The 20,736-nt window shown below is 44.4% G+C and overlaps 2 protein-coding genes across 7 annotated transcripts in view; both read left to right on the top strand.

The window, feature by feature from the left end:
- ppp2r3a (protein phosphatase 2, regulatory subunit B'', alpha) overlaps positions 1-6,324 on the top strand; it is a 55,201-nt gene extending 48,877 nt beyond the window's left edge. For all 3 annotated transcript variants that reach the window (XM_045697727.1, XM_045697726.1, XM_045697728.1), the window contains 8 exons: positions 71-157; positions 916-1,072; positions 2,224-2,272; positions 2,423-2,512; positions 2,969-3,144; positions 3,262-3,380; positions 3,645-3,751; positions 4,005-6,324. In XM_045697727.1, the coding sequence (XP_045553683.1) occupies positions 71-157; positions 916-1,072; positions 2,224-2,272; positions 2,423-2,512; positions 2,969-3,144; positions 3,262-3,380; positions 3,645-3,751; positions 4,005-4,104 (885 nt within the window). In that variant the 3' untranslated portion in view covers positions 4,105-6,324. The remainder of the gene's footprint in view (positions 1-70; positions 158-915; positions 1,073-2,223; positions 2,273-2,422; positions 2,513-2,968; positions 3,145-3,261; positions 3,381-3,644; positions 3,752-4,004) is intronic.
- Positions 6,325-9,354: 3,030 nt separating this feature from the next.
- fndc3ba (fibronectin type III domain containing 3Ba) overlaps positions 9,355-20,736 on the top strand; it is a 117,946-nt gene continuing 106,564 nt past the window's right edge. The window contains exon 1 of one of the 4 annotated variants that reach the window (XM_045697723.1): positions 9,355-9,493. The gene's annotated coding sequence lies outside the window, so the exon portion shown is untranslated. Of the gene's footprint in view, positions 9,499-9,592; positions 9,902-20,736 lie in introns of those variants that run through there. The other 3 variants (XM_045697721.1, XM_045697725.1, XM_045697724.1) reach the window with 3 other exon arrangements.

Raw genomic sequence — 20,736 nt, 5'->3', positions numbered from 1 at the left:
ACATTGGAAGTAGGCAAGTCAGTGTGTGACTACTATTCATCAGCCTTCCCCTATGTCCTGTGGTTGCTAGGTGATTCAGCGGATATTCTATGTGGTCAACCGCTCATGGACGGGTCGCATCACCATGACGGAACTACGCAGGAGCAACTTCCTGCAGGTACATGCATCACTTCCTGTTCCAGCTTCAAAGGATAAATATAGAAATATCCTAGTTTAGAATCAAACGTTTAACTATTTATCGCTCTCTCCCTCTCTCTCTCTTCTCTTTCTCCCTCTCTGTTCTCTTTCTCCCTCTCTCCCTCTCTCTCTTCTCTTTCTCTCTTCTCTCTTTCTCACTCTCCCTCTCTCTCTCTTCTCTTTCTCCCTCTCTCCCTCTCTCTCTCTCTTCTCTTTCTCCCTCTCTCCCTCTCTCTCTCTCTTCTCTTTCTCTCTTCTTTCTCACTCTCTCTCTTCTCTTTCTCTTCTCTTTATCTCTTCTTTCTCACTCTCTCCCTCTCTCTCTCTTCTCTTTCTCTCTTCTCTCTCTCTTCTCTTTCTCTCTTCTCTCTCTTTCTCACTCTCTCTCTCTCTCTTCTCTTTCTCCCTCTCCCTCTCTCTCTCTTCTCTTTCTCTCTTCTCTCTCTTTCTCACTCTCTCTCTTCTCTCTCTCTTCTTTCTCTCGCTCTATCTCTCTCTCTCTTCTCTCTCTCTCTCTCTCTCTCTCACTCTCTCTTCTCTCTCTCTTCTCTCGCTCTTCTCTCTCTCTCTCTCTTCTCTCTCTCGCTCTCTCCCTCTCTCCCTCTCTCTCTCTCTTCTCTTTCTCTCTCTTTCTCACTCTCTCTCTTCTCTCTCTCTTTCTCCCTCTCCCTCTCTCTCTCTCTCTCTCTCTCTCTCTCTCTCTCTCTCTCTCTCTCTCTCTCTCGCTGTCTCTCTCAGACCCTGGCACTGTTGGAAGAGGAGGATGATATCAACCAGATAACAGATTATTTCTCTTATGAGCATTTCTATGTGATCTACTGTAAGTTCTGGGAGTTGGACACGGACCACGACCTTTACATTGACCCTAAGGACCTGGCTCGTTACAACGACCACGGTGAGTCTGTCTGAATGACTGTGTATTCAATCTTAAAGCTTTAGAAAAGTATTTTGGTATTAGTAATTTACTGATCTCTCTTTCTCTCTCTCTCCATGCCCCCCCATCTCACCCTATTGTTCTCTCTCTCCATGCCCCCCCATCTCCACCCTATTGTTCTCTCTCTCCATGCCCCCCATCTCTCTCTCTCTCATTCTCTCTCCATGCCCCCCCATCTCACCCTATTGTTCTCTCTCTCCATGCCCCCATCTCACCCTATTGTTCTCTCTCTCCATGCCCCCCATCTCTCTCTCTCTCATTCTCTCTCCATGCCCCCCATCTCACCCTATTGTTCTCTCTCTCCATGCCCCCCATCTCACCCTATTGTTCTCTCTCTCCATGCCCCCCCATCTCTCTCTCTCTCTCATTCTCCATGCCCCCCCATCCCACCCTATTGTTCTCTCTCTCCATGCCCCCCATCTCTCTCTCTCTCATTCTCTCTCCATGCCCCCCCATCTCACCCTATTGTTCTCTCTCTCCATGCCCCCATCTCTCTCTCTCTCTTTCTCTCTCCATGCCCCCCATCCCACCCTATTGTTCTCTCTCTCCATGCCCCCCATCTCTCTCTCTCTCATTCTCTCTCCATGCCCCCCCATCTCTCTCTCTCTCTTCTCTCTCCATGCCCCCCCCATCTCACCCTATTGTTCTCTCTCTCCATGCCCCCCCCATCTCACCCTATTGTTCTCTCTCTCCATGCCCCCCCATCTCACCCTATTGTTCTCTCTCTCCATGCCCCCCATCTCACCCTATTGTTCTCTCTCTCCATGCCCCCCATCTCACCCTATTGTTCTCTCTCTCCATGCCCCCATCTCACCCTATTGTTCTCTCTCTCCATGCCCCCATCTCACCCTATTGTTCTCTCTCTCCATGCCCCCCATCTCACCCTATTGTTCTCTCTCTCCATGCCCCCCATCTCACCCTATTGTTCTCTCTCTCCATGCCCCCATCTCACCCTATTGTTCTCTCTCTCCATGCCCCCATCTCACCCTATTGTTCTCTCTCTCCATGCCCCCATCTCACCCTATTGTTCTCTCTCTCCATGCCCCCATCTCACCCTATTGTTCTCTCTCTCCATGCCCCCATCTCTCTCTCTCTCTCTTCTCCTCTGACAGCCTCCTCAAGCAGAATCATTGAGAGGTTGTTCTCAGGAGCCGTTACTCGGTAAGACCTCACACACACACTTACCGTAACAATATCTGGTAAAAGCTAAATGCTTGAATGTAAAGTTATTATTTATTTATTTCCTCCTGTCCTCTCTCTCTCTCTCTCTCTCTCTCTCTCTCTCTCTCTCTCTCTCTCTCTTTCTATCAGGGGTAGCTCAGTGCAGAGAGAAGGGAGGATGAGTTATGCAGAGTTCAGCTGGTTCCTCATCTCAGAGGAAGACAAGAAAAACCCTACCAGGTAGCACAGCAGAGTGTGTGTGTGAGCAGGAGAGAGTGTGTGTATGCAACATATGCGCATTCGTGTGCACGCAGATGTGCATTTGTGTGTGTGTGTGTATGATCTAATCTTCCTCTCTCTCTCTCTCTCTCTCTCTCTCTCTCTCTCTCTCTCTGTCTCTCTCTCTCTCTCTCTCTCTCTCTCTCTCTCTCCTATCTCTCTCTCTCCTATCTCTCTCTGTCTCTCTCTTCCTTTGTCTCTCTCTCTCTCTCTCTCTGTCTCTCTCTCTCTCTCTCTCTCTCTCTCCTATCTCTCTCTCTCTCTGTCTCTCTCTCTCTCTCCTATCTCTCTCTCTCCTATCTCTCTCTGTCTCTCTCTTCCTTTGTCTCTCTCTCTCTCTCTCTCTCTGTCTCTCTCTCTCTCCTATCTCTCTCTCTCTCTGTCTCTCTGTCTGTCTGTCTCTCTCTGCCCCCCCAGTATAGAGTACTGGTTCAGGTGTATGGACACAGACGGTGACGGTGTGTTGTCTATGTTTGAGTTGGAGTACTTCTATGAGGAGCAGTGTAGTAGGATGGAGGGGATGGGCATTGAACCCCTACCCTTCACAGACCTGCTCTGTCAGATGTTAGACCTTGTCAAACCTGAAAGCCAAGGTGTGTATCTTCTTTCTCTTCCAATGTTCTCTCCTCTCTTTCATCCATTATACTTTACATGTGTACAGTGCAGTAGTAGATAAACATCATATTGTGTGTGTGTGTGTGTGTGTTTAGGTAAGATAACCCTGTCTGATCTGAAGAGGTGTAGGATGGCTCATATATTCTTCGACACGTTCTTTAACCTGGAGAAATACCTGGACCACGAGCAGAGAGACCCCTTCGCTTTGCAGAAGGTAGGACCGTGTGTGTGTGTGTGTGTGTGTGTGTGTGTGTTTTGTAGGACATAGACAGTGAGGGTGTGTGTTTTTTGTAGGACATAGACAGTGAGGGTGTGTGTGTCCTAACGTGTGTGTGTGTGTACTGACGTGTGTGTGTGTGTTGCAGGACATAGACAGTGAAGGTGTGTGTGTACTAACGTGTGTGTGTGTGTGTGTGTGTGTGTGTGTGTGTGTGTGTGTGTGTGTGTGTGTGTGTGTGTGTGTGTGTGTGTTTTGTAGGACATAGACAACGATTGTCCAGAGCCTTCAGACTGGGATAAATACGCTTCAGAGGAGTATGAGATCCTGGTGGCGGAGGAGACGGCTAACGAACAGCTGCAGGAGGGGTAAGACACACACACACACACACACACTGACACACACACACACACACACACACACACACACTGACACACACACACTGACACACACACACACACACACACACACACTGACACACACACACACACTGACACACACACACACACACTGACACACACACACACACACACACACACACTGACACACACACTGACACACACACACACACACACACACACTGACACACACACACACTCTCATACTGTGTTGTCTCCCCAGGACGTTTGACGATGACTATGAGGAGGCGGAGCTTCCTGTTCAAGGAGAGATGGTTGCGAATAAGATGGATAAGCTGCTCATATCAGATCTGTCAGCATGAAATTCCCAAAGCCTGGAATACCGCTCCCTTCTCCTTGGATATACAGGAGACCGGGGAGAGAAGAAGAGGGAGGGACGGGGAGAAATTGGTAAAAAGCTAAAGCGATGGAGGACTCCAAACTCTCTCACCTTCTCCTTTCATACACAGACAGGGACAGAAGAGATGGTGAAAGATGGAGAAAAGACAGAGGGATGGACTGAAAAAGAGAGAGGATGGACAGAACGAGAGAGCACTCTGGCAGCTGTCCTCTCAGCCCTCTGTCGGAAAAAACATGTTTTCCACTCTTTTATCTTCATTGGAGTTTGTGTGTGTGTTTGTGTGTGTGTGTGTGTGTGTTTGTGTGTGTTTGTGTCATCCCAAAGACTGTGTTTGGTGCAATAATGTGTCTTAACATGTTTAACATGTAGAAGTAAGAAAGCACAAATCCTGATATGGATATACTTCCTGTATTATGTGTATAATAACTGCCATATATTAATTTTTCACTGACATTTTACATTTACATTTTAGTCATTTAGCAGACGCTCTTATCCAGAGCGACTTACAGTAGTGAATGCATACATTTCATACATTTTTTATTTATTTTTTCTGTGCTGGCCCCCCGTGGGAATCGAACCCACAACCCTGGTGTTGCAAACACCATGCTCTACCAACTGAGCTACAGGGAAGGCCCAACTACTAGACAATCAACTACTAGACAATCAACTAATCAATCAAGTTGTTTTCAAATGTGTCAATAACACACACACACACACACACACACACACACACACACACACACACACACACACACACACACTGTACATACACACAGCTCTGTGCATAACACTGCCATCTTGTGGCCACTAGTTATACTGCTGGCTGCTCTTAGAGACTAGTGACGTTTGGAAAAGGTTGTTGGAACGTTGCTGTCTCCTTCCACATTTATAAACCTCATTTTCAGTGTTCTATTTCAGAATGTTACTGTTAAGTAGTTTGATAAGGCAGGCCATTGTGTGTTTGATTAGTTTAGAATTAGTCGAATGTTTAATTCTATTTAAGATAAAATGCATGTGCTGTATATTCCGTCCGTATACTTTTGAAAGAGTTCTCTCATGGCAGAGGCTGCGTCAGAAATCAACCACAGTGTACATAGACTTAGCTGTAACGAACTAACAATGAACTAACTATCTCTCTGGTAGAGATATTACTGTAAAAACCAAAATGGACATATGCAGAAGTGACACGCGCACTTGCTAGCCACAAGGCGCGCTGTCGACACGTGGAACAGAACAGTAAAGCTAACAGGCGTTTTAATGTGTCACCAAAGGTGATGTTCAAATAGCATGACGTTAAAGATGAAAACCGTGGGTCTAACCAACAGCCATCCTGTCATTATCATATTCCTGCATCAAGTATTCTTTATTTTGTCACTGGTGAATGTTGGTGGTGTTTTAAAGCTGTGCGTGCGTGTGCGTGTTTCTTTAATAGCAACAATCTGTCCCTATATATCCATTGTAAATGTGTATTTAACTCTACATAGTCTAGCCATTGTGTAAAGGTGGTGTGACTGATGCTTTGTGTTGCTGTGTCACTGTGTGGCTCCACGGGGTTCAGTTATGTGGCGTGTGACCCAAATGCGCAGGGATGATTGGTCGGAGGTCATAGAGGGACACGCCCACCAGACAATCGACTCTCAATCAATTTGTCAATCACCCATCAATCAGTTTGATAATCTGATTGGGTAATAAGGAGCATCTTGCTGTGACTGGATTGGACACACTGGTAGCTCCTCCCTTTAGAGAGACTCATGCTGCTGTAGAGACACACACACACACACACACACACACACACACACACACACACACACACACACACACGTTTATAAGACACTGTTGTGTCTGGCTCTATGCAAACAATCTGCTTTTTTGCTCACTGCCTGGGAACACACACACATCTGCTCTGTACTTGGTGCACGGGGCAGGGTGAGAAGCCATGATGGAACTGCCTCTGACCAGAGACACTTCTGCCACAATGAGGACTTTTACTTTGAAATGTATGTCTGTTTTAAACAACTTTTACTTTGATATTTTTTTTTGTTTTATCTGATGTTTTACTTCCAGGTTGATAAGGCTTCAGTAGATGTTCTTGTGTTCGCATGGCTTCCTTCTTTCTATCTTTCCTTGTTTCTTTCCTCTGTTTTCTGTTAAAACTGAATTCAAATAAAGATGATTTAAGGTTGGAGAGAACAAATGAATGGCGGAGAACAACACAATAGTACGTCAAACAAACATTTTCATGTTTTGTTTTTTTATATATAGATTTGACTAAACAGTGTGTTCTAAATAGTATGTAGCATGCTTAGTCATAGTACATAGTTAATACTTTGAGAACGCATCAGTAGGATGGCGTCTTTAGTCTCACAATGTCCCTCTCCTGTGGTTCATCCCTGTGGCTCACAGTAGTAACTACACTGTAATGTTATCTTGCTCCTCTCCCACGTGTCTGTGCATGTGCGTGTGTTGAATGATGATTGTCTTGAAATTTACAGAACCCCAGACGAAGCCGATAGCCAATGAGATCCCAGCCTTGACTTTAAAGCCCCTCCCCCTTAGTCACACACATTCCAGACCGCCAACCAACACCCAGTCCGCAGTGATGTCATCGACCTTGATGTCATAATAGGGTTCCGTTCTCCCTTTGATGAACACACACACACACACACACACACACACACACACACACAGCTAAATAGATGCTTTGGAACATTTAACATTTACCCAAATGAAGTTGGGGAGATGGAGAGAAAGTGAGATGAGATAAGCCTGCTTGGCAAATCAGGGAAACAACTGTGAAACAAATGCCTCTTCTCACATATGGACCTGACACACACACACACACACACACACACACACACACACACACACACACACACACACACACACACACACACACACACACACACACACGCACACACACACGCACACACGTGCGCACGCGCACACACACACACACACACTCGCACGCACGCACACACACACCTGCGCGCGCGCACGCACGCACGCACGCACACACACACACACACACACGCACACACACGCACACACACACGCGCGCACGCTCACACACACACACACACACAGGCGATTTCCCATTATTTAATATGTGGGGGCGGCATGACGACATGAGGTTGGGAACTCTGGGTAGGAACTCATGGAATGAAGAGCAATGTGGCCAGGACAGATCTAGACATACTAGAGCAGATTGAATGTGTGTCTGTAATACCCTTCTATGTACTAGAAACACACTCTGAATGTGGACATACTACAGACCACTCTCAGATCGATCCCAAAACACACCCAATTCTGACCTACTGGAAGACTACATGATTCACTACAAGTAGTCCCATTCATAAGCAGATGTCCCACTCACATACAAACATACATCCGCACACGTACACACACACACACACACACAAGCACACGCACGCGTACACACACGAATACACAAGTACACACACGTACACACTAGAAATAGTTCAGGCGTCAGGGTGTGATGTCCTGACCAGCTGCTCTGACAGCGAGGAAGAAAGAGAGAGAGGGCTTGTCTGTTCTTGTCAGGGTACGGATGACTCCTTTCAACTCCCACAATTCCAGCGCCAGATCAATAGGAGGGGGTATCTCTGCACACACAGCTCTTAATATGTCTTCTACGATGTCATATGTCAATGCTTTCCACTCATCAAAGGGCTACAGGGACAGGGGGTATAGGATTAGAGCGAGAGAGAAGGGGTGAGGGAGAGGGGGTGAGGGAGAGGGAGAGGGAGAGTGGCAAACAAACATGCAAATACCCCCCAAGATAAACCCAAATTCTGTCCGCACTGTAACCGGCGGAGCGGGAGAGGAATGCGACCATATTTATTCAATGCAAAGCAGTGACCTTTGTTCAATGTCAAAGTGCCCATGTCATTTTATCTACCCCAAATAGTCTAAATAGTATGAATGGCATTTTGATCGTCAGAACTCTTCAAACTGCCTGAGGGTGAGCACCAGGTATGTAGGTTTACAGAGTCTAAATAGGCTACTACAGATAAATTAACTGGATTTATTTCTCAGGCATTTTGATTTTCACTAATGAAGTGCATTGGAATGTTTTCTAACATAAATTGCCACGGCTGATTTTGCAGCTCATGTTGAAAGCCGTGGTGTATAATGTTATTCTGTTGAGTTATGGCACCGGGCTACAAGCAATATACTTTTATTGTTATGTTTATTTGAGACCATGTGCAATGAAAGCATAAATCTCAGAGGCTGAATCTGATGCAACATTAAATCCATAATACCTTCTATACCACGCATACCCACTTCTACTGTAGTATGGTGATGTGTAGTATGGTGCTGTGTGTATCTGAGAGTAGGGCCTAGATTCAACCCGTTGTGCTGCAGATCCACTGTTTCGCGCGATTGAAATTTAAAGGCAATGTTCGGATACTGCATTCACGGTAAAACGCTGCATTGTTGAATCAGGCCTAGGGCTTCTTCTGCCCCCAGAAGTAAGTCAAGCTTCTTCTGCCCCCAGAAGTAAGTCGAGCTTCTTCTGCCCCCAGAAGTAAGTCGAGCTTCTTCTGCCCCCAGAAGTAAGTCGAGCTTCTTCTGCCCTCAGAAGTAAGTCGAGCTTCTTCTGCCCCCAGAAGTAAGTCGAGCTTCTTCTGCCCCCAGAAGTAAGTCGAGCTTCTTCTGCCCCCAGAAGTAAGTCGAGCTTCTTCTGCCCTCAGAAGTAAGTCGAGCTTCTTCTGCCCCCAGAAGTAAGTCGAGCTTCTTCTGCCCCCAGAAGTAAGTTGAGCTTCTTCTGCCCCCAGAAGTAAGTTGAGCTTCTTCTGCCCCCAGAAGTAAGTCGAGCTTCTTCTGCCCTCAGAAGTAAGTCGAGCTTCTTCTGCCCCCAGAAGTAAGTCGAGCTTCTTCTGCCCCCAGAAGTAAGTCGAGCTTCTTCTGTCCCCAGAAGTAAGTCGAGCTCTAGGCCTGATTAAAAAATGATTGAAATTAAAAGGTTATTTCAGATTGAGCCGATATATGCTGCGTTTTTACCATGAATGCAATATCGGACGGCCTGAGATTTAAATTTCAATCGCGCTAAACAGTGGATCTGCAGCACAACGGGTTGAATATAGGCCCTACTCTCAGATACACACAGCACCATACTGCAGTAGAAGTGGGTATGCGTGGTATAGAAGGTATTACGGTAGAAATGGGCGGGTTTAGCCTCCATGTGCTGCCGCAGGGTTTGATTGACAGCTCGGATTGTCCCAGAGAGCGCGCTGCGCGGGCAGAGTCTAGGCAGGGGGATCCAACAACCAGCCCTGGAGAAAAAATAACACAGCAGCGAACGTCTGTTTCAACATTATTTTATTGCAGTAAGGTGAGTTCTATTCTACACTTTTATGTTGTTCTGTTACATGTTAAAACTACTTATTAGAATAGTACATCGTATTAAAGTGGGAGTTAAGAAGTTTTTGGGGATTGTGTGAGTGCTTGGTTATGGAGCGGTGACGCCGGCAGACGGTCTCGGTGAGCTGGCGAGAGGAGAGGAAAAGGGAAAACTGGCTGGGGGGGGAATCGAAACTTTTAGGGATTTTTTTTACTTCGTGTCCGAAACTGCGTGGAAAGTTTTTAAAAAACGTGGCCATTAAAAGTGTTGGTTTTTATATCGCAGTTATATGGGAATGTGATATCGTTTGGATGATTTTGTTTGCGTTGTGGGCCATTTCTCCTGTTTTGCGAAATAATGTTTTTTCGTCTTCGCAGAGACTGACGTTGAAGAAGTGAGTGCGCAACTGGCTAAAACTCTCTTTCTCTCTCCGTTTCTCTTTCTTTCTCCTCTGTTCTTTACATAACAATCGACAGGCCCAGCTGTCTCTGTTTAAAAACACTGTTTTACATGATCAAAGCGAAGTATGTCTGTTTTACTTCAAGAAAAACAATACTTGGATTGCAAGATGCTGATGTGACGATTTGGCAGGGGTTATGAAATAGTGTGGAGGGACACAATGTAGCTCTTTATTGCATGAATGGTATTACCGATGATGAATTGTTATTGTATACGATCACAACGCACTTTTCCTAGACTGTGTGTAGTTTGTAGCGTATTGAAGAGAGGCTACTGTGTCCGAAGAGGAGAGAGGTCTCTCAACTCCAGCATAGCCTGGCATTCCAGTAAGCCTGCCTGTCTGCTCTCTCTCTCTCTCTCTCTCTCTCTGTCTGTCTCTCCCTCTCTCTCTGCAGACGTGGAAGTCCAATGCAGTTATTTCATGTGCTTAATGATTTTGTTTCCAAACGACAGGCATATTGTTGTCAGACTTTTTGAAATCGATGCTTCACTTTATTATTTAGAAAACGTTTTTTCATTTTTCGCCGATGAGTTGATACCCTTAGTTGAAAGGAAACTTCGTTTTAAGTAGTCTACAAGCTAACTTCATTTTAGGCTATTATGGGATATGCTTGTCATTATCCCTAGGGTGTTGTGTCACCGTTATATAGCCGGTATAACGTTATGTCGTTCTGATAATACTGACATTTCGTTGAGTTGCGAACGCTGGATCTAGAGGGTAAATTGGAGAAAAATAACATAAGTAACAAACACGCGCACACACACGCACAGAAAATATGAGAAATCCGATCCCAAATAGATGACGTCAGATGACATTCCTTCGCTGTAAGGCTGATGTGGCCTTCTGTGTGCTGTGTGTGTCTTTATCCTGGAATAGGGATATCTCAGACACTCTCGGGAAAAATCCGTGTCTGTGATTTGCATTGGAATCTGACTTCCACAGTTATAGATTAAGTTCTGAAGAGTTTTAGATATTTGGAAGAACTCCTGTGTTTGTGGCCCATAATATCCTAATATGTAGCCTGCCTTTGTCAGCTATATAATTATAATGATTTAATAATTAAATTTTTGTGTTGAGGTATTGGCATATGGTTGTCAGGTGTTGTACCAACTGTTCTATCGGTGTGTGTGTGTGTGTGTGTGTGTGTGTGTGTGTGTGTGTGTGTGTGTGTGTGTGTGTGTGTGTGTGTGTGTGTGTGTGTGTGTTGCAGATTTCAGCAGCAGTCTCTCCTCCCATGAGGTGTTGTTTATCAGGAACATCATTACAATAACAACAGTAACATTATAGGAATCCACCCTAGAATAACATCAGTAACAATAACATAACTGTAACTTTGCTATTGCCATCATAACTAGAAGGTGACCGTCTGGGTAGGGGTTTTTGTTCCTAAACTGGCTACAGGTGTGTGTGTGTGTGTGTGTGTGTGGGGGGGGGGACTACAGTCTTTAGGCCACCATAGGACCGTATGGGCGGTCTGGTCTGGTCAGCTGGCAGCAGCTTCCTGCTTCCTGTGGCTGAGACTTCTCATTGGTCACGCTGGGAGAAGCATTCTTTTCCACTGAGGTCATGTGGTTAGCATCTGGAATGGACAGGAGAGAGATGTCCTCAAAAAGGGCTGGAACCTAGAGATGCAACATATGGGTACTTCCTGAAACAGACTGAACAGGATCCAAGTCTGACTTGGATGTATTTATTCAGTGGAATAATGACACACACACACACACACACACACACACACACACACACACACACACACACACACACACACACACACACACACACACACACAGGATAACTACCAGGGGGTAACCAGCTGATGAAGTATGACTTTCATTTATTTAAGTTACATAAATATACCTTGGTTAAAGTGGCATTTTAAAGGTTTACTTAGCTAAGGTAGGGCTGGGCGATATGGCCAAAATATCATGTCATGGTATTTTTCACATTTTTAACAGGCTTTTGATGGTATTTTATGTTTTTGATGAATAAAAGTGCTAAATTTGCTTTATGAGTAGTGCATGACCCTAGGGTGGCACCACATATATTCTGAATGATTTCAATGGGTCTTTCTCCATTCTGATTGGTTTATACTGTTCAATTCAACTTCAACCTAAAATCATTTCCTGCATTTGCATCAATTTCTGGATTCATTTGAGATAATTTCCACACTGCCACAATATGGGCAAAAATACAAGGCCCTATTTTTAACCAAATTTTGCAATTGCGATTTAGATCAACACATTTGGGTAAACTTTTGGAATCATGGAAATAGAATGCTTACTATAATTCAATAGTTAGAATATAAATAATAGTGGGCACTTTGAATGTAGTGTTGTTTGACATGACAACAAATGAAAATGCCATGGACAAGCTATTGTGACAGGGTAGGAACCAAAGTAATGTTCAGTGTTCCCAAGGGGACGCTATAATCTTTGGCTACATTACATCTTTATTCATATAGCCAACATATTAATGCTTCCTTTATTCCTCATTGATTTAGAAGATACTGTTACACAAACAACATGCTAATTTAAGCCTACACCAGTACTGATATCAGGCTGTATTAGCTAGCTGCATTTGCTCTGACTCAGTACTTTTATTAGCTAGCCAGCTAACTAGCGATTAGCATTAGTGGCTAACACGTTTTAGCTTAACTTGCTAAGAAAATACAGACTAGCACAAGAAATGTTGTTTTTGTTCCAAATAATCCATATTTATGTCCAAATACCTCAGTTTTGTTCGTGCGTTCAGAGCACTATCCAAAGGGTAATGCGCGAGCGCGGAACGAGAGACGAAAAGTAAAAATGTTCCATTACCGTACTTAGAAGCATGTCAAACGCTGTTTAAAATCAATCTTTATGGCATTTTTTACGTAAAATTGCGATAATATTCCTACTGCATATTCATTCAAGAAGAAAAAGAAGGAGGGGTGCGCTCGCGGGACCGAGCATATCCAATCCCTTTGTTGCCAGGCAGACCACTCAGTAACTGAGCTCCTATACTCTGCCCAGTGACAGGAAAAATGCTCAAACCACTTTCTGAAGGCTTTAGACAGCCAATGGAAGCCTTAGGAAGTGCAACGTCACCCCACAGACACTGGAGCTTCGATAGAGAATCAAAAGAAGAACTACAATTCTCAGACTTTTCACTTCCTGCTTGGATTTTTATCAGGTTTTTGCCTGCCATATGAGTTCTGTTATACTCACAGACACCATTCAAACAGTTTTAGAAACGTCAGAGTGTTTCCAATCAAAATCTACTAATAATATGCATGTTCTAGTTTCTGGGCCAGAGTAGTAAACTGTTTAAATTGGGTACGTTTTTCATCCGGCCGTGAAAATACTGCCCCCTAGCCCAGACAGGTTTTAACAAACCAAACATTAAAATACCGTTATGGAAGGTAAAGTAAAAACCCAAACCGGTCCGTGCATAAATACCGGTATATAGTAAAATACGGTATACCGCCCAGCAGTTTGTGTGTGTGTGTGTGTGTTAGGTTCAGTGTGTGTGTTGAAGGATAATTGTCTTGACATTCTCAGAACCCCAGACCAAGCTGATAGCCAGTGATGTCCCAGCCTTGTGTGTGTGTATTAGCGAAAAGTTTACCGCCACTGCCTGCCACTGTGCTGAGTGGTTCTCCTCCCTATTTTGTCCTCCTTGACCGAGCATTCACAGAAAGGTTCCATCTGAATCACAGACAGAGGCCTTCTCTCCCCCCCACACACACACACACACACACACACTCTCTCTGAAGGCTGGATCGTTGTTCAAGGATCCCAGCGCCTTATGTTTACTTGGCACAGACCTGTAATATTTACCCTCCTCTTTCTCTTTCTCCTTTTCTTTCAATTTCTCCCTCTCTCTTTTCACCTCCCCACCTCTCTCCTCCTCCCCTTCCCCAACTCTCTCCTCCTCCCTCTTTTCCCCTCTATTTCCCCTCCCATCTCTCCTTTTCTCCTCTTGGTGATTTCCTGCATTGTTGACAATTGATTTAGACAGAGATAAAAGAAGTCTTTCAACCCCCGTTTCAAACCCTCCCTCTCCCCCTCTCCTTTCCTCCCTCTTTCTCTTGTCCCCTGTGTCCTCCTTGGGGATGCAGGGCTCTGTGTCTCTCTCAGACCATGAAGAGAACTCTACCGTATCCTATGGCTGGCACTGTAGACGTTGGGACTAGCTAGCAGTGTTAGCTTCTCCTAGCATTGCAGCTAACATCCTCCTGCATTATTGTAGTGATTTTCATTGCTGACAGTGTTAGCTTTCCCTAGCGTAGCTATGTTATTAATATGTCACTCATGGCTATTAACATTAGCTTCTCCTAGCCTAGCCACTAACGGCGGAAGGTAAACGTGTGTTTGTCTCGTTGGTCTTAGTGAGTGAGCATGCCTACATTAGTACACACACACACACACACACACACACACACACACACACACACACACACACACACACACACACACACACACACACACATCTGTGACATAACTCACATTTTCGTGCCTGCATTAGCATGCTAGGCGTGTTAGCATGGCTATGGAAAGTTCCATCTGCTCTTAATGGCTGTTTTATGCAGATGTGTGTTTCACGGATGTGTATGTGTGTTTGTGTGTGTCAGTATACTGTTAAATCTTCTTCAAAAGGAAATATAAATTGTTGCTAAATTGCTGCAATAACTCAATACATCGTTATAATGATAGGCTAGAAACATTAGCATCAACCAGGCCATGCCACACCCCCTCCTCCCCTACTTACATACCTCTGTCATTTCTACCTCTCCTCTCTCTTCCCCCTTTCCCCGTTTCTTTTTCTTTGCCCCTCCTTGCCCCCAAGCAGGACCCCCCACAAATCATCACACACACACACACACACACACACACACACACACACACACACACACACACACCTCCCCCAGCCTGGGGTCACAAGGTCAAATTCCTCCTCCTCAATCAGGCCTCAGGATTTGTATGTGTAGCCTATACATAGGTGTGTGCGTGCCAGTTCCATTCCCACTTCACTGCAATGTCCTCTCCACTCTTTGGGACTAATTCCATATTATTCTAACGGATTAACTCTCGGCCCTTCCTTTGTCTCACATACATGCACGCTCACACACCCACACTAAGAGAGACCAGGCATTCTGAGGATATATTCCAACACACAGTGGAATGTGCATACTTTTCCATTGTGATCTCTCTCTCTCTCTCCCTCTCTCCCCCCTCCCTCTCTCTCTCAGATTCAGTCTTTTACGATGACTAAATGTCACACTGTGCGATGTTGCCAAATGAAAATGTTGATATCATCCTGATTAGATTGTACAATTTGCTTCAGTTCTGTTGTCACACTCTGTCGTTGGCTTGCGAGGCTACATCAGCCGACGCAGACTACGTCAACTGCAGCGGTGTATTTGATCCGCACATGTTCGGAATAAACTTAAAGTATACATCTAGAAATAATTTTCACATATAGACTTTATTTTATTTTTTTATGTCCGAACTTCCCTGAAATAACATGGCTGCTGTGGTACAATGTTTATTTTGTCTATTTATCAAAATCCCATCAGGTCGCCTGATTTCAGATGACATGTAGTCTCAACAAGATTATTAAGGAAATCGTTCTTCTTGAGAAGCATGTTAACGTTTCAATCAAACTATTATATTAATCTGACTATTCATAATAATCATATTATTGTGTGCATACTTAGTGCTGGCCGTGTTCCTATTGGTCCGTCACCGGGATCGGCTCGTAACACCAGCCCACACTACACGATAAAGGCTCAACGTTTCTGACGGAGCCTACGACCGCACGCAGCGTTGCTTAATCGGCAGATGTAAACCCTGTCACACTGAACGAGCCAAGACGTCCGACCGTCGTTGTGGGCTAATTCGTTTCCTAAGAATTAGCCCACAACGTCCACATTTTGCTGGGACGGCAAAACTGTGGCAGAAGACGGCTAAAATCATATAGTTTGTGCGGGCCTTAAAGAGGAAGTTCACCCAGAAAGACTTCTGGGACCTTTATAATGCTTGCCTGACCATTTGTCACCACCCCAGACAATTTCTAGGTCCATTGCTTGAGTATTTGGATGTAGTTTATAAGCTAATTCTACCCCTCCGGGATCGTCTGATTCACATCATGGAGGAGGTCAAAGCATCAGACCGACGATGCAGAAGAACAGGACCTGTGTGTGTGTGTAAACATCAATCCTGGGGTTCTGGAGACGTTTTTCAGAATGCCCTGGATCAACTGGAAGCACTTGCCACACCTGACAGCCCAAATGGGAAGCTCTCTGAAAGTGTAAGTGTTTTGGAAATTGGGATATATTTTATTATTCCTCTCTAAGATGCAAGTAAATAGCTAGCTAATGATACCCAACTGTATTTTCTAGTTACCTGCCTACACTCTATAATGTAACTGTACCTGGCTACTGTAGTCTCCCCTTGAAGTTAGATCTACTAGGTAAACAGTGTCTAGAATGAGTGGATCCGCCACATAAGTAGAATGTTTGGGATGCGTACTTCACAATATGGTCTAAATAATCAATATTGTATATTACCAAACATTGTAAGAAGTATAAAGTCAATAGTGTTAGTGAACAAAATGCAGTGGTGTAAAGTACTTAAGTAAAAATACTTTAAAGTACTATTTAAGTAGTTTTTTAGAGTATCTGTACTTTACTATTTATATTTTGGACAACTTTTACTTTTACTTCACTACATTCCTAAATAAAATTATGTACTTTTTACTCCATACATTTTCCCTGACACCCAAAAGTACAAGTTACATTTTAAATGCTTAGCAGGACAGGAAAATGGTCCAGTTCACGCACTAATCAAGAGAACATCCCTGGTCATCCCTACTGCCTCTGATCTGGCAGACTCACTAAACACACATGCTTTGTCTGTAAATGATGTCTGAGAGGTGTGCACGAAAATGGTGCCATCTGGGTTGCTTAATATTAGGAATTTGAAATTATTTCTATTTTTACTTTTGATACCTAAATATATTTGAGCAATTACATTTACTTTTGATACTTAAAAGTAAATAAAACCAAATACTTTTACTCAAGTAGTATTTTACTGGGTGACTTTCACTTTTACTTGAGTCATTTTCTATTAAGATGTCTTTACTGTTACTCAAGTATGACAATTTTTCCACCACAGTTTTTTCTTTGCTGCAATTGCCAGTCTAGCTTTTACACCACTAATATATTGATTAGCCTGTAAACCCACATACTAAAGAGGAAGACAAACAGCCTCACCATTTCAACAATGACTTGGCCATACAGTCTTCAAGTCTATAAGGCAAGAGAGCTGTCAATCATTTTGTGCCATCATCAATATGGCTTTGAAATGAACAGGCCTAATGATCCCTGAGCCCATTGTTATATTTGATGTTGTATAGGCCTAGACCTATTTGTTCTTTTGATTGTTGTATGTAACATTGTGATTTTGTTCTTTTCTCTGTAGTTTTGACAATACAGACTGGTTTCCTACGGATCACTTTGGAGTGGATGCTGAGGGGAGAACGTCTCGGTCGAGGCCGGGACTCCCAGCCTGTGTGGTCGCGGCAATTCGATCTAAATACCCTGACCCCAATGCTGACCCCAAGCTATGTTGGATTCCAGGAAGTAGAGGAGGCTCACGACATAGTATACAAATACATGTTTTAAAGAAATAACATTGTATTCCAAGTTTTTTAAATAAAGACTTTAAACACGTAATAAACTATAAAGACGTTGTAAAACATATAATTAAGTAATAAGGAACGTGGGGGTGTGGTATATGGCCAATATACTACGGCTAAGGGCTGTTCTTATGCGAGATGCAACGCGGAGTGCTTGGATACAGCCCTTAGCAGTGGTATATTGGCAATATACCACAAACCCCTGAGGTGCTTTATTGCTATTATAAACTGGTTATCAACGTAATTAGAGCAGTAAAAATACATGTTTTGTCATACCGTGATATACGTTCTGATATACCACGGCTTTCAGCCAATCAGCATTCAGTGCTCGAACCACCCAGTTTATAAAACACAACAATTACTGTCACTCAGCATTAGTTATGCTCTGTTCGTAAGCAAGCAACCATGGACAGTGGTGTAGAGACAGTAACAGGTGGGAGAAGTCCTGTTTCCATCTCCACAATCAACTCATGCAGGCTGTTCTAGATCAACACATACCAATATTGTTACAGCCACTTGTGTGCAGCAGTAAGGATAAAAAAAATCCTGAGAAATATTGACTGGCCTGGCCTCCCAAAGCCTGGACCCTGGGACAACTGTACCTGATGACTGACTGCCGACAACATGTCTTGGGTGTGGAAGCCTTCTACAAACGAGGACAACAGACCATGGTCATTATAAAACGTATGGAAAGCAATATTCTTTCTACTGTTCATATTCTTCAAATCATTCTATCCAACTCAGCTTGTCTCTGCCACATCCCCAAATGCCACCCCAACCCCTCTCCCCAGTCCCTCTCTCACCAGACTCTAGTGCATCTTGCTGGATGTCCGGCTGCTCCACAAAGTACTCTGCTTGGCTGCAGAAGCCCTGGCGGTAGCTTCTAGGGAAATGGTTTTGCTTCAGAGCTTCATTTGTGGGGGGCACATGGGCATTCAGATTGAACCCGAGGCAAACAAATACAAACAGATAGATGCTTTTATCTAGAGGTGTCTGGTACCCTGTCAGATACCTGTGTGTGTGTGTGTGTGTGTGTGTGTGTGTGTGTGTGTGTGTGTGTGTGTGTGTGTGTGTGTGTGTGTGTGTGTGTGTGTGTGTGTGTGTGTGTGTGTGTGTGTGTGTGTGTGTGTGTGTGTGTGTGTGTGTGTGTGTGTGTGTGTGAGAGAGAGAGAGACGGTTTTGTTCCAGTGAAGCATTGTCAGTTATAAGTCCTCCATTAACAAAACCTACCACTTGCATGGACTGGAATGGTGCTATGTAGACATCGACGAGGCTGTGGGGTCTGGAGACAGGCGGGAATGCAGAGGGAAAGGAGGACGGGGTGGGTGGCTGCTCAGACGACGGGGACATCCAATCCTAGTTTAGGGAAGGGGTGGAGAGACGGTTATGTGGTTTTCACAGACACACTTCAGGACAGGCAGGTAGCATGAGTGTTAGCCACCTCTCACACTGCCTGACGTCAGCCAAGCACAGAGAAGCTCCAGTACCCACCCACACACATTCAGAAGGCTGGAGCAGAGGGCACCTGGGGGAGACAGCGTTTACCTGGATATTGTCTGAGCCGTCTGTCTGTGGCCAGGGCTCTGCTGTGTGGGAGGGCTGGTGGTGTGGAGGAGTGGATGGAATACCATCAAATGGCAATTACAGTCTACTGTCTACCTAGTGTGGAGTAACGGTACAGTCTACTGTCTACCTAGTGTGTGGAGTAACATTACAGTCTACTGTCTACCTAGTGTGGAGTAACAGTACAGTCTACTGTCTACCTAGTGTGGAGTAACATTACAGTCTACTGTCTACCTAGTGTGGAGTAACAGTACAGTCTACTGTCTACCTAGTGTGTGGAGTAACATTACAGTCTACTGTCTACCTAGTGTGGAGTAACGGTACAGTCTACTGTCTACCTAGTGTGGAGTAACATTGCAGTCTACTGTCTACCTAGTGTGTGAAGTAACGGTACAGTCTACTGTCTACCTAGTGTGTGGAGTAACATTACAGTCTACTGTCTACCTAGTGTGTGGAGTAACGGTACAGTCTACTGTCTACCTAGTGTGGAGTAACATTACAGTCTACTGTCTACCTAGTGTGGAGTAACATTACAGTCTACTGTCTACCTAGTGTGTGGAGTAACGGTACAGTCTACTGTCTACCTAGTGTGGAGTAACGGTACAGTCTACTGTCTACCTAGTGTGTGGAGTAACAGTACAGTCTACTGTCTACGTAGTGTGGAGTAACGGTACAGTCTACTGTCTACCTAGTGTGGAGTAACATTACAGTCTACTGTCTACCTAGTGTGGAGTAACGGTACAGTCTACTGTCTACCTAGTGTGGAGTAACATTACAGTCTACTGTCTACCTAGTGTGGAGTAACATTACAGTCTACTGTCTACCTAGTGTGGAGTAACGGTACAGTCTACTGTCTACCTAGTGTGGAGTAACGGTACAGTCTACTGTCTACCTAGTGTGTGGAGTAACATTACAGTCTACTGTCTACCTAGTGTGGAGTAACAGTACAGTCTACTGTCTACCTAGTGTGTGGAGTAACAGTACAGTCTACTGTCTACGTAGTGTGGAGTAACATTACAGTCTACTGTCTACGTAGTGTGGAGTAACATTACATTACTGTCTCCTATGTGGAGTAACATTACAGTCTACTGTCTACGTAGTGTGGAGTAACGGTACAGTCTACTGTCTACCTAGTGTGTGGAGTAACATTACAGTCTACTGTCTACCTAGTGTGGAGTAACAGTACAGTCTACTGTCTACCTAGTGTGTGGAGTAACAGTACAGTCTACTGTCTACGTAGTGTGGAGTAACATTACAGTCTACTGTCTACCTAGTGTGGAGTAACATTACAGTCTACTGTCTACGTAGTGTGGAGTAACATTACAGTCTACTGTCTACCTAGTGTGTGGAGTAACGGTACGGTCTACTGTCTACCTAGTGTGTGGAGTAACATTACAGTCTACTGTCTACCTAGTGTGTGGAGTAACATTACAGTCTACTGTCTACCTAGTGTGGAGTAACATTGCAGTCTACTGTCTACCTAGTGTGGAGTAACGGTACGGTCTACTGTCTACCTAGTGTGGAGT

The sequence above is a fragment of the Salmo salar genome, chromosome ssa16 (genome assembly GCF_905237065.1).
Source record: "Salmo salar chromosome ssa16, Ssal_v3.1, whole genome shotgun sequence".
Lineage (NCBI taxonomy): Eukaryota > Metazoa > Chordata > Actinopteri > Salmoniformes > Salmonidae > Salmo > Salmo salar.
This window is presented reverse-complemented; position numbering and strand designations above follow the sequence as displayed.